The 14,169-nt window shown below is 39.0% G+C and overlaps 1 protein-coding gene across 6 annotated transcripts in view; it reads left to right on the top strand.

The window, feature by feature from the left end:
- Positions 1–805: 805 nt before the first annotated feature.
- The window catches only part of znf438 (zinc finger protein 438), a 263,069-nt gene continuing 249,705 nt past the window's right edge, over positions 806–14,169 (top strand). For 5 of the 6 annotated variants that reach the window (XR_012100042.1, XM_073054776.1, XM_073054775.1 and 2 more), the window contains exon 1: positions 806–1,363. Coding sequence is in view for 4 of the 6 variants with exons in the window: in XM_073054776.1 (XP_072910877.1) it covers positions 1,261–1,363 (103 nt within the window). In the remaining 2 variants the exon portion in view is untranslated. Of the gene's footprint in view, positions 1,364–1,607; positions 1,852–14,169 lie in introns of all 6 variants that reach the window. The other variant, XM_073054777.1, reaches the window with a different exon arrangement.

The following is a 14,169-nucleotide window of genomic DNA, read 5'->3' as shown; positions in this document are numbered from 1 at the left end:
ATGAACATTGAAAACAGCCTATTTAAAATAATTCTACTTTTTAGTCTCCCCTTATTCTCATAATCTCTTCTGCATTCCACTCATCACCTGCATGGTGGAGGTAATTTGCAGTGGCTACCACCCTGCATATATATTTTTTGTCCTCTCCTTAATCCAATTTACTCACATTGTTCTGCAAGCTCTTGACTTTCTTCCAGTCTATCTCCCTATACATACACTCTGTCTAGATACTCTGCTTGACACTGGATCTAGTCTACGTTTTCTGGTTTCACTAATAGCTTTGTTATAGACTTGGCACTTGTAAAGAACCTGAATATGCCAACATGACCTCCATTCTCATCTAGAAATTCATGAAATACACATTTAAGAAAGCCGCAGTGTCACTTTTGCATTTCCCATTAATCTTGTCATCAAAGTTGAGGCAGGATGGTGGGATAGACGAATTAAATGTTTTGGGGTTGCATTTTTGAGATCAATTAAAAACGTTATTTACCTAAGCTTACAACCTTTTGACATTGGTGCTAATATGACGACATGGACATTTTCTGTATTTTCATATTAAAATTTGCTTTGTGGAAGTGAATGTATATAAATGAATAGTGTTTTGTTAAACTCAATTGAAAAAGTTTGACGCGTAGGTCACATTTTAAAGCAATAATTCCCCCTCCCCGACAGAAAAAAACATTAACTTTATATCATTTATTTCTCAGGACCGTTTAAAGCTGCCAATAGTATTTGGATTAATTGTTGCAAAATTCATCACATGATCTTCTTGTAACTGCCCTTTTTAATGCTCATTTTGAATCGTTTTTATCCTGATAAATCGATTCCCCTACGATTTTGTTTTCTCTTGAGATGTTCACACCAACAACTAGGAGATTTGAGCTATTCTGGGGCATGCAGGGCCAAGACAGTCCTGAAATCTTGTTAAGTTCAGGCTGGTAAGAATTAGACATGACATTGAAAATCCAAGCAGCCACGCTTAATTGTGTAAACTTCCAGAAACATGGCATTGCAAACTTTCCGAGGCGTTTGACAGGCATGGCTGGGTTCCTCTGAGTTTCAGCTTGTTGCTGGACGGGGTTGAAAAGGGCCAGGGTCCGCCGCGGGTGGAGGACCGGAGTAAGGTTTGGCGGGGCAGGGGCACGGACACGGATCAGAGGGGGAGGAGCAGACACCGGGGCCGGTGTCGGGACCGGCACCTACGCAGGCGGCAGTGGCGGGAGCAGGGGCCGGTGCCGCCGCTTCCCGCTGGAGTTGATGGACGAAAGGAAAGAAGATGGCGGCGCCCACGTAGGGCGGATCATGGCGGACGCCTCAAGGTGCAAGCACAGAAAGCAGGCGAATCCGAGGAGAAAGCACGGTGAGTCAGGCCGTATTTTAACCCCTATCATTGGTAGGTGGCGGGTCAAACCCCATGGGTGCTTGATCTGGTTTGGGATTTCTCAGAAGTGATGAACTGTAGCGAGAAACGATTTGAATGCAGCAGCAGGCTTGCAAGCTGCTCGGCCTGCTTTACCTGGCCTGTACGCCCATTCGCTGTAGCGGTCTTCGCTCTGGCCTTCTGTATCAGTACTTGCTGACTGATGTTTTTGTTTAAGCTGCAGGATGACGATCGTTAACCATGGCTCGTCTGTTTGTGAATAAAGACATGGGCGGTGTGGGGACCTGGTGTCGCCCGCTGCAGGCGGGCAGCGGTTGTCACTGGGGCGGGTGAGCTGCCTGGACGGACAGCAGGTTACTCGGAGCCTCCAACTCCCACGGGTCGGTTCCACTGCTGAGCTGGGCCGGTGTGGGCGACGGTGGGCTGTGACGTGCGAGCACCTGCAGCAAGCAACATCCTGAACCCTGGTGCGATTTTAAAGATTCAACTAATGCAATTTTCTGCAGCTCTCAAATGGGGTAGGGCCGGCGGGGGTTGTCCTGTCTTTCTCTTTACTCCGTCCCGTTTAAGCACTGTTTTGAATTTTATCCAGGTTTACATACTTGCTACACTCAGTGCGATGGGATAAGTGAATGACATATGCAAATCATCCCTCCCATGATTTTAATTCCCGAGTAAAGCCAACACAGATGTGTCTGCTGCTAAGTACTGGGGCCTCAAAAATAAATGACTCTAATGTATCAGCCATAAGAATAAGTAGCGCTGTACTTCGTTCTGATGCCTTGAATAACTAAACCTTTGAGTGGGTCGTGTCTATTATATACCTTTTGACTACATCCTGAAGTTTTCGTCAACTAGCCTAAGACTTAGAATCACGTTTATTTGTCACTGATTTTGATGACGTGAAAATTGTTGTTTTGCGGTAATTAAGTTCTGCTTGCATTTTAGAGAATGTCATTGACAGCAAATAACAATATAGTATTTCATAGATTAAACTATAGTCAGTTTCTTTGGTGTAAATAGTTGAATTTAGTTTTTGTTCATTGTATGCGATTTATAGTTTCATAATGTCATATAGGAGTAACATAATTGTTTTGCATTGTTTTAGTGTGATATCTCACATATCGTTTAGTGCTTATAAGATAGTGATTATACTTTATACTTGGGAACAAAATATTATGCACCTCATTTGTCCCTCTGAGATTATATTTGCATTAGGTATTTATTTACCTGGTATACCAGATGACCTATTGCCTTTATTAAAGATGTTATTAATTTAAGTATTGTATTAATAATTGGAGTTTATATTAAACTTGTACAAAATAAATAGCTTGACTGTTGTCAGTAGATGTAGAGAATTGTGCTTCAAAACCAGCAATTGATTTGAGATCATTTCAGTTCAGCTATCATGTCGAATAGAGCAATTTTCCAATTGATGAACTCAACTACAACAAAGTTCAGAATTCTAGTACATTCTTATGCTGCACCTGTTACTGTTGACTGTAGTGTTGTCACTAATTTTAATAACAGAATCTTCAGAGTGTCATAATAAATTGACTCTGGTTTCATTGGCTTACATTTAAACTTTTATAATGAGATTTTGTTAACACAGTAGATTGGCAACTGACTTCAACTTTGTGGCTTGGGTTTAAACGCAGGTTGATGAAATAAAGATCTTCTGGCTGTAAGAGTCCAATATGAAATTAGTGCGAATTCTCACTGTACATTTGCTGAGAATTGATTGTCTTTTTAGGAACAGGGTAGCTTGTGTGGGAGAAAAACAGGGAAAATGTTACACTAGTGTTTTGGGGATTTTCTTGTCAAATTGATGCTGAGGTCTGTGGTTAGCTTAGTTTTCCTTTGCTACTTCCTGTGCCACTCCTGACTTCTTGATGCTGTCTGTGGGTGTACAACATGAAACAAATTCCATTTTGTTAGTTTCGTCTGTCATGTTGGACACTGAAATCAAAGCTAAGATTAAGAAAACACTTGCATGGTATACCTTAAAAGAAAAAAAGGTTTTGAAACATTAAACTCGGTGCAGTTAGCAGCCTGTAGAAACGTATTTCATTGTTTTTGGAAATCAGCTAAGGCTATAAAAAATGAATACTTAGCGCAGTATACTGCTGTGCTAATTAGCAGTACCAAAGAAGTACAGTTTGTTTTGCCAGTGACGCCCACGTACTGAGAATGATTTTTTAAAAAATGGATGATCATATGTGTGTTTGTGCAGCAGTTTGCCGCAAGGGAAATTCCTAAACTCATCTAGGTTATTGAAGTGAATTGATGAGTAGAGGCTAGACGTGTCCCTGGAGGGAAAGAAATTTCTGGGCCAGTTACCATGGGATGTTATTACATACCACCTAATGGGGATAAGTGTACATCATGAAAAGACCTGAAAGTGAGGAGAATTCAATATCTGATTTAAGAGGTAATTACAAACCACAAATACATTTGTTTATTTGGAATTTTTAAAAAAATATAGGTAAACAATCTAAACTGCACAACAAGAACTGTTCATAATTTATACTGGTTTTAGAATTTTACTTTTTTTTAAAAAAAAGCTGTTTTGATATATTTACTAGAAAGGAAACTCAATTCCTGCAAATTTTTGTGTGGATTTGTGTGTATCAGTTCACAGGAATACCAGTGATATTAATGCACTGTCTGTTGTTATGTTAATAGATGATTGCAGAGACAAGTGAGCTAAATCTGCAGCTCCAAGAGCAGTATTTCTGATGTGTACTTTTGATCAATTTTGACATGTGGTGCTGCAGTTCATATTGTTGAAATAATTTACAGTAGCAGAAGAAAACTTCTCATAAAAAATCTAGCATATCTACTTTTCCAAAGTGCCCCATTGCATCAATATGCTTGCTAATGTCACATTTTACATCCACCCGATGAGTTAATTGCATCTGTGGGATGATATGTTTGTGACGCTTCGGATGATTTTGAGTTGTGATGGAAGACTCCTGACATTTCCATCATCAGTTTGATCTTCTTTCTTTATTTCCCCATATGTATTGGTTTTGTAGCTAATATTTCCTTAAAAAAACAATTGGAAAAGCTCTGTGTGTAGCATGGACTTATTTTGTTCGCAGATGCCAGAAACAAGAGTTGGCAGACAAATCCCAAATGATTGGCAAGACTTGCAGAAAATATTTTGGTAACTCAGTTTAATTGGTTCAAGCAGCATTGGAATACAGGAAATTTACTTTAACTCCTTGTGCATCTTTCATTCTTGGGGAAATCACGTTTTAAATCTCTTAATGTTGAAGGCTAACACTGCTCAAAGTTCAAAGTAAATTTATTGTCAGAGTAGAGATATGTCACTATTTACGTATAACTCAGATTCATTTTATTGTGGGCAATTGCAGTAAATGCAAGAAGCACAATAGAATGAATGAAAGACTGCACCCAACAGTGAAGAGAAACAGCTAATATGCAAAAAAAACAACAAACTGTGCAAATTACAAAGTAAGAGAAAATAATAATAATAAACAATAAATATCGAGAACATAGGATGAAGAGTCTGAGGTTGTGGGAATAGCTCGGTGATGGGGCGAGATGAGTTGAGAGAACTTATCCTCTCTGGTTCAAGACCCTGATGGTTGAGGAGTAATAACTGTTCCTGTGATGTGAATCTTGAGGCTCCTGTACCTTCCTGATGGCAGCAGCGAGAAGAGAGCACGGCCTGGATGGTGGGGGTCCTTAATGACAGATGCTGCTTTCCTGTGACAGTGCTGTGTGTAGATGTGCTCAATGGTGGGATGGCTTTACCTGTAATGGACTGGGCTGTATTCACTACTTCTTGTAGGCGTTTCCATATCAGGCTGTGAAGCCAGCAGTCAATATATTATCCACCACACATCTGCAAAAGTTGGTTAAAGTTTTAGATGTCATGCCAATTCTTTGTAAACTTCTAAGAACGCAGAGGCTCTGCCCTGCGTTCTTTATAATGACACTTGCATGTTGAAATAATAACACTGAGGAATGTAAAGTTGTTGACCGTCACCACCTCTGATTTCCCCTGATGTAGGTGGTTTATGGACTTCTGGTTTCCTCTTCCTGAAGTCAATAATCATCTCGTTGGTCCTGCTGACATTGAGCAAGAGGTGGCTGATGTGATAACACTCAACCAGCATTTCAGTCTCCCTTCTATATGCTGATTTGTCACCACCTTTGATTTGACCTATGACAGTGAATTGGACAGTGATTAAGTCAGCAATTGGAGCTGTGCTTAGCTTTACAGTCACTGGTGAGTAGGGCAGGGGGCTAAGCACACAGCCTTGTGGTGCACTCGTGCTGATGGACGTTGTGGAGGAGTCTGAATTTCTGTTTGTCCAAAAATTCCAAATTTTTATCACTGTCTTGGATGTGGAAATATATATTTTTTAACTTACTTTCTGAAAAATCTGACTTGAATACTTGGAGTCCCAGACTTTAAGTCAGTGCAATTAATTTCCATCTTTATAAGTTTCCTTTAACATCCTGAAAACTTTGATCAAGCCTGTTCTATTTTGTGTAGTACTATGATAGTCAATGCTTTTGTTCATTCACTGAGGATTTCTAGGATTTTCTAGCTTTTAAAGGAAGGTGTGAAATGTATGAGAGCAAAAATGAGGGAAACAGGAAACAGCCATAGCAGTGTATCAATAAGAATAGATGTCAGAGCATGGGAGGACTGTAGATCATTTAAATTTTTCTTTTTAAAAAGTCTCTTCTATTGAATGAGTAATCTGGTAAGTAACAATCTTTCAGGGTTTCTTTTCCAGTTTAATAGGTCAGGATTTCATGATTTTAGACCACCATCATAGAATATATGGAGAGAATGGAAGACTATAGGTGATGGGAAGGATTTCAACAAAATGACAGTAGAGCAGCAGCTCTAGGAGTGGAGATGGGTTTGGGGCCAGTGGGATTGTGTGCAGGGAAACTAATCTTGAGAAGTGTACAAAGTTGACTTTGGTTAACGAAATGGGGGGTGGGGAGGTAGCCTGATCATCTCTCATTGAATTATGATAAGTTGTGAGCTGATGGAAGTCTTCAAAGTAATGAATAGTTTAGATGAATTGGTAGAATGTGGTACCAATTTTAAGAGAGAACCAAGTAAATTGAGAAAACCGTTTCTTTTTGCAGCTTTGCTTTAAATTATCTACGTTCCAAATAGTTGTTTTCATTTGTGGCTTACAGTATAATTACTTCTTAAAATCAGATTGTGAATCTCTGAATGCTCATTATCAAACTGAATTCAGAAGAAACGTTAAAATGACAATGGTGAGATTAGTAAAATTAGTTGAATCTAGCAGATATTTTTGAAGTGCATAGTATATGGATAGGATGAATGTCAGTCCTTTTCCTTGAGAAAGGAATCGGAAACTAGAGGGCATAGATTTAAGCTGAAAGAGGAAAAATTTAAAAGGCAATTTCTTCAAGCTGAGGGTGGTGCTTTTATGGTAGCAAGCTGCCAGAGGAAGTGGTTAAGGCAGGTTCAGTAACAAAATTTTAAAGACATTTGGACAGGTACAGAGATAGGAAAGATTTAAAGGATATGAGCAAACACAGACATCTTGGTCTGCATGGATTAATTGGGCCTGTTTGCATGCTTTATTACTCTTTATGCTTTTTATGGGAGCATTAACTTAAAAGGAGCAAATAGGTTGAATGGCCTGTTCCTGTATTGTGTAGCATTTTGTTTGAATTTCGGTATCAGGTTTTAAAACATTATTTAATTGCTAATTGGAGAGAAACAGACTTTCATTCATGTCCCATATAAAATGTATTGAAGATATAAAAATGGCAAAGATAATATCCAAAATGTTGGTGAGATCCCACTTGGAGTAATCTATGCTGTTCAGTTTGCTAGGCAACAGGAAAGATATGATTAAGCTAGAGAGGGTTTGCAGAAACATTTATACTGTCGTTATGTGGATTGGGGGGCTTGACTAAAGGCTGATTTATACTTGTGCGTACGGGCTACGCCGCAGCCCTGATTTTCACTTCTGTATCGCTGTACACCGCAGCGAGCATGTGTTGGTGTGTGCCAAAACGCTAGTTGGCGGTGGGGTTTCTATGCTACTGTGTTGAGTTTCTTCATGAGAGACCTGGACGAGGAAATGCATTTCAAACATTTTCACATGTCGGCAGGTAGATCTGATGATGTGGTTCATCTATCTCACATCGGTTTACAGACATGGCAGAGAAAAAACGACCTGAAATGCGATGCTACCAAGTGGACCAGTCACAGTTGTTGTGGTCTGTGTTGCCGCGATGCGTGAGTTACTTTTTTGGGGAGGTGCACGTCACCCTAGGGTACGCGGTACCTACGGTGTACATGCGACACACAAGTATAAATCAGCCTTTAGAAGGAGAGTGTGGATGGATTGAGGCCCTTTCCCCTGAGGAAAGGGGACTGAGAGATGACAATATAGAATTTTATCTTATAAATTAAGGTAATTGTGATAAATGTGTCATGTTCATTTTTGACATTGGGTTGTCTCAAACCAGAGTGATAGGTTTAATATGAGAGTGAGATTGGGATCTGGCGGATTAACTTTACATATAAAGTAGTTGCTACCTGGAAGGAGCTGCCAGAAAAGACGATGGAGGCAGGAATAGTTAAGAGACATTTGAACAGCAAAGCACAGGGATACAGAATTAATGCAGACAAGTAGGATTGGTAAAGATAAACATGATAGTCAACTTGGGTGCCATGGGCTGCTTCTATGCCATCTGTTTTAGAGCACCTTGGAGCTCCACCTCCAATGAGATGTGGTACATTTGTTTTCCCTTACAGTTTTGTTCTTTTAACCTGTGTATTGTCCATTTGCAACTCATCAGTGCAAGACAGGAAGAGAACTTAATCCTAAAGATCAGTATTTCTGTCTCTTCAGAGATAGATGCTTGTGATGGTGAAAAAATGCTACTTGATTTCAACTTTCACAGGTGGGGCATTCTTGCTTTTGCATATAAACACAGTAACTATAGCTGCTGTATAATCTCAGACTGAAATTTGAATTGCTGCAGATGTAGAAAGAATGTATACAAGTCTCAATTTCCCATCTGAGAGAACAGCTATTTTGAAACTTCTACCTACAAAACATGTGCACTTAAATCAGCTATAGGTAAAATATGTTCAATTATATTAACTGTCATTTCTTTTGAAAATGAATATAATCTTAAAACCACAATGGTGGGGGAAATTACTCAAGATATTCAAATTGTGTGTGGTGAAGCAAAGGAATACATAGAGGCTTACAATGCTTAAGACAGGGATTCCCAACCTTTTATGGACCACTATTAGTCACCAAGGGGTCCGTGGACCCCATGTGGGGAATCCCTGATTTATAACCAGACAGGATGTTCTTTACAATTTCCTTCAGCTTGTGCCATTTGCGAGCTGGGTAAGTGAGTGGTGGAGTGCAGAAGGAGAAAAATTTCTATGCTGGAAATCCTAGAATAAGCTACTGCAAGTTGTTAAGAAAATATTAATCTGACATAGGAATTTTATGTGGGTATTGTCGCAGATGATTACTGCTGCTGTATAATGCTAACTAAATTAGTGTTATGTTCACATTACTTCTAAGTTATGAAGAATATTGCACAGTTATAAATAAGGGTTTGCATGTCTCTGGTGGCAATGTTTATAATTTTTTTTAGTTGATGCTGGCTTTCGGCTCCATTCCAGTACCATAATCTTGGCTGGTATCCAAAAGGCTACATTGCTGGAGGTGTGTGTCACTCTTGGATGTGGTTACAGATGGAAATTACTGATGCTGCAGCTCTTTTTTTTAAAAAAAATACTATCAGTATCTTGGTCAACATCCTTCTGTCAGTTGGTGTTACTAAGTTCACTCATCTGGTTGTTCTTCTTCAGCCTAATATTTTGTAATCTATTTCAGATATTGCTATGCACTAAAAAAGGGTGGAAAATGTTACTATTGTTTAGGTGTAAAGGATTGTTTTACATCAATTTAGTTTAATTTGTTATAAAGATTAGAAATGCATTAGACATTGTTCTTAACAAAAATAAACCAGTTTTATCAACACACACAAAATGCTGGTGGAACGCAGCAGGCCAGGCAGCATCTATAGGGAGAGGCACTGTCGACGTTTCGGGCCGAGACCCTTCGTCAGGACTAACTGAAAGGAGAGATATTAAGAGATTTGAAAGTAAGAGGGGGAGGGGAAGGGGAAAATCCAAAATGATAGGAGAAGACTGGAGGGGGTGGGGTGAAGCTGAGAGCCAGATGGGTGATTGGCAAAAGGGATACAGAGCTAGAGAAGGGAAAGGATCATGGGACAGGAGGCCTGGGAAGAAAGAAGGGGGGAGGGGAGCACCAGAGGGAGATGGAGAACTGGCAGGGTGATGGGCAGAGAGAGAGAAAAAAGAGGAGGGGAGAAAAAATCTAAATATATCAGGGATGGGGTATGAATGGGAGGAGAGGCATTAACGGAAGTTAGAGAAGTCAATGTTCATGCCATCAGGTTGGAGGCTACCCAGCCGGATATAAGGTGTTGTTCCTCCAACCTGAGTTTGGATTCATCTTGACAGTAGAGGAGGCCATGGATAGACATATCAGAATGGGAATGGGACGTGGAATTAAAATATGTTGCTACTGGGAGATCCTGCTTTCTCTGGCGGATAGAGCGTAGGTGTACTTGTTATGGAAATGCACACCTGTCTTTATTAAAATTTGTCCTCTAAAGGTACCAGGAATGGATTATTTTCCTCCCAGCATACACAAGAAGACATGTTTTATCCAGGATGTTCCCTACCTAATATTTAGTATTGTGGTTTGGGAGGGATGTATTTAAAAATGAGCAGTTTGTCAATACTATCAGTGCTGTCTCAGCAAGATTCTCAAATTCAATGGTGGGGTAATTGAATCAAACATCAATGTCCTCTCCTCACAGCCATATTTCTGAAAAATATACTCTGCTCCAAGCTCTGTAGTCACCGGAGTAAAAGATTTAAGAGTCTGTTCAAGTCTTTTTTTGAAGCGGTGCAAACTGACTTTTGGAACCTTGCACACATGATAGCTCAAAGTGGAGAAGAAGCATTTGAGAACCTCTGTGCCATGCATGGGGAGCAGACAGAAGTCTCACAGAAGCAGCTGAAGGGACGTATCTCGACAGTCCACTCATTCTGTTGGCCACTTCCTGCCTTGTACGCGGAAGAGCTTTTTGTTCCACTGTTGCCACCCTAGAATGCATAAAATCAGACTAAGGGCAAATTGCCCTCTGTCCCGAGGGACTGTCTAAGAAGAAAACCAAGTAGATATAACAGAAACAAACAAGATAAAAATTGGCAGATGCTGGAAATCAAAGTAATACACACAAAAAGCGAACTCAGCGGGCTAGGCAGCATCTATGGAAAAGTGTAAGCAGTCATCATTTCGGGCTGAGACCCTTCATTAATGTAACTGAGAATGTATTGTTGTTGATGAGTTCACTAAAATTGATAATAGGCAGTCTGTATATTTCACATCAAAAATTTAGATTAATTAAGTAAACTGCATGTCATTAAAATTGTCATTCTGTAATTTAACTTGACCTCTCTAAGTATTATATGCAGAAGTATACAATGATAATAATTCCACTCAATAATTGGACTTCTTAAAAATGTTTCCAGATGGTAAAATTACCTTGTAGCATTTATTTGGATCATCCAATTTATTACAAATTTTTGTGCAAATAAAGTTCAAAATTTTTGGAACGATTGGATTTGGATGTATCAATGATTCTGTTCTTGTAAAATTTATCACAAAAATAAAAAGTGAAACAGAATGTGATCTAAGTGTTCGAGAAATATTTTCCTATTATGAAAAACTATCATAGAATAATAGATAACATCACAGAGTTAAGAGGCCATTTGGTTCGTCGTATGTGTTCTGAGTAAGAAAGAATGAGCCCTCATCATACCATCTCGCTCCTGATCTGTAGCCTTGAGGCTAGTGGTTCCTCAAGTATACAAGCAGTTGTGCATTAGGCTTGAGATTTTCTGGCTGTACCAAGCATTCATGAAGTAAGCTCCTGACTCCAAACACCGCTGGGTGAAGAATTGTTTTCTCATCTTCCTTACAATCTTGCCTATTATTTGAAATCTATATCCCCTAACTTTAAACCCCTCACAGGTGCAATGGAAAAAAACCCTTTGCAGCGGTAAAACGGGCAAAGAGCATCAGATACACAATATTCACAGGGAAAATATTGAGGAGACATGATAGAGGTGTACAAGATATTAAGAGGAATAGACAGAGTGGACAGCCAGCGCCTCTTCCCCAGGGCACCACTGCTCAATACAAGAGGACATGGCTTTAAGGTAAGGGGAGGGAAGTTCAAGGGGTATATTAGAGGAAGATTTTTCACTCAGAGAGTGGTTGGTGCGTGGAATGCACTGCCTGAGTCAGTGGTGGAGGCAGATACACTAGTGAAATTTAAGAAACTACTAGACAGGTATATGGAGGAATTTAAGGTGGGGGGGGGGGATATATGGGAGGCAGGGTTTGAGGGTCGGCACAACATTGTGGGCCGAAGGGCCTGTAATGTGCTGTACTATTCTATGTTCTAAAATATTAATTATACACGATCTTTACATGAAGGAACACAATATAAAACAAAAAAAAGCCAAGGTTGATTGTAGTGCAAAGTGGTCAAAGTGTTGCTGTACAGAGGTCATGAAGAGGTTTATGTAGGTTGTCCACCTTTGATGATAATACCTCACATAGCTATCTAGGGACCACATAATTTTATGCCTTCTAATTATGTCTCCCTTCAGCTGCCTCTGTTGCAAAAAATATACTGTTCCAGCTTATTCAATAGTATCACCAACATTTTCTAGTTGTAGCAAATTTTTTTATAAAAATTATTTTGCCAAAGACAAGTTGTATTTGTAACTATGTTCATGCATAAGTGCTGAGTGCGTGATCTTGGCCTTAACCCAACAAAAGAAAATAATCTTGAAACCAATTTAATGTCACTCCTTGTGACTTTAAACAACTCGGAGCACTGGATAGAGTAAGAGCTTCAGGATGTGTCAATATACACTTTTGAAGATTAGATTACAAATTTTAGGCTTTTAGAAGGAATTGATTAAAGTATTCTTAAAATTGCAGTTCTATCAAGGAGGGAGAAACTAGAATGTGTTTATGCAGCTAGTGGTTTAAGTATAGAATCTCTGAACAAAAGTAATTTTTAGCTTAATTAGTATTTTTAATCATTGATTTTTGCATGTCAGTGCAGTTATTAATATTAGAAGTAGATTGAGATAAGTTATATTCCATCCTATCTGAACCTTCACTCCGGTATCAGAAGTTGTATATTCTTTGTAATACCAGATTATGTTTATGTGTGGGCAAGTAGTACTGATATTGGTTAAAATTTAGTAATTCCATGACAAATTGTAGAATAAGCAGGAATTCATCAGACCATGCCATATTTTTAGCATATGCATTCTTTACCTGCTCATTAGTACATTGGGCTTTTCCTATGCATTCCTTTCCTTAGCTGGCATCAGTGTAAAGTCATGAGACTCTAGGTATGGGAATCAGGAGCAACACAAAAAGGACTGGCCTGACCTGCTGAGTTCCACCATCGTTTTATTTCTTTCTTTAATGATTTATTGTTTTTGTGAGCCAGTTTAATTTTTAAAACTGTTAATGTATTTTACATCCTCCCTGTGCATATTGTTACTTCCTCTTATTTCAGTACTTGGATATCTCAATAGGGAAGACAAAAGTTTCTCACTTTGTGACCCTTACCTCTGTTTGGGATTTACACATGAACCTATAAGAAATGGGAACTGGAGCGGTCTTGAAATGCCTGCTCCACTTTTTAATAATATTGTGTCCAAATTGATTGTACGTTCAACTCAGTTTTCTTATCCATCCTTTACACCCATCATCCTGTTGCTTATCGACTTTCTAACTGCCTCCACTTTAAAAATATTTAAATATTTTGCTTCACTATGCTCATGATTGTCAGAGATAAAAAAATCACCGTCTTAAATTCTCTGTCTTAAGTGTGCATAAAACTAGTTTTAATTCTTTCCAGAAAAAGTAACAGCCTTCCATAGCTATCAAAACTACGCTGGTTCTTGTGTCAGTCAAGTCACCGAAACTCTGGCAGATACAAATCAGCACGCAGAAAATGCTGGAGGTACTCAGTAGGTCAGGCAGCATCAATGGAAATGAGTAAACAGTCAATGTTTTGGACCGAGACCTTCCTCTTGGACTGGAAAGGAAAGGGGAAGATGCCAGAATACTGACCTGCTGAGTTCCTGCAGCATTTTGTGTGTGTGTTGCTCTGGATTTCCGGCATCTGCAGAATCTCTTGTGTTTGTGATTTCCAGCAGATACAAGTCTAGTGCTTGGTAGCTTTTTGTCATAAGACAACCTGTCCATTCCAAGGTTTAGTCTAGTCAAATCTTTTCTGGAACTGCTTTCAGGGTATTTTGTTCTTTCCGCAATCAGTAAATTATTAATGTGAACAAGATGTCTTACCAATGCCATTATAAAACTGGAGTATAATATTTCTATTTTATCCAATTCCCTTAGCAATAAATAATAACTATGTTAACTTTCCAAATTACATAGTGTGTTAGCGTAATAATCTTCTGAATCATGCATTTGACACTTTGATCCTGCAGTCAGATACGGTATATGGAATCTCATTATTTAGATTTTTAAAATTATTTTGTTCTCGTAAAATGGGAAAATAGCAAGTTTTCCATAATACTCCATTTGGTCACTCACTTAACCTATCTAAAAGCCCTTTTATAT

Source organism: Hemitrygon akajei, chromosome 8, assembly GCF_048418815.1.
Source record: "Hemitrygon akajei chromosome 8, sHemAka1.3, whole genome shotgun sequence".
NCBI classification, from domain to species: domain Eukaryota; kingdom Metazoa; phylum Chordata; class Chondrichthyes; order Myliobatiformes; family Dasyatidae; genus Hemitrygon; species Hemitrygon akajei.
Note: the sequence above shows the minus strand (reverse complement) of the source record. Positions and strands in the feature narration are given on the sequence as shown.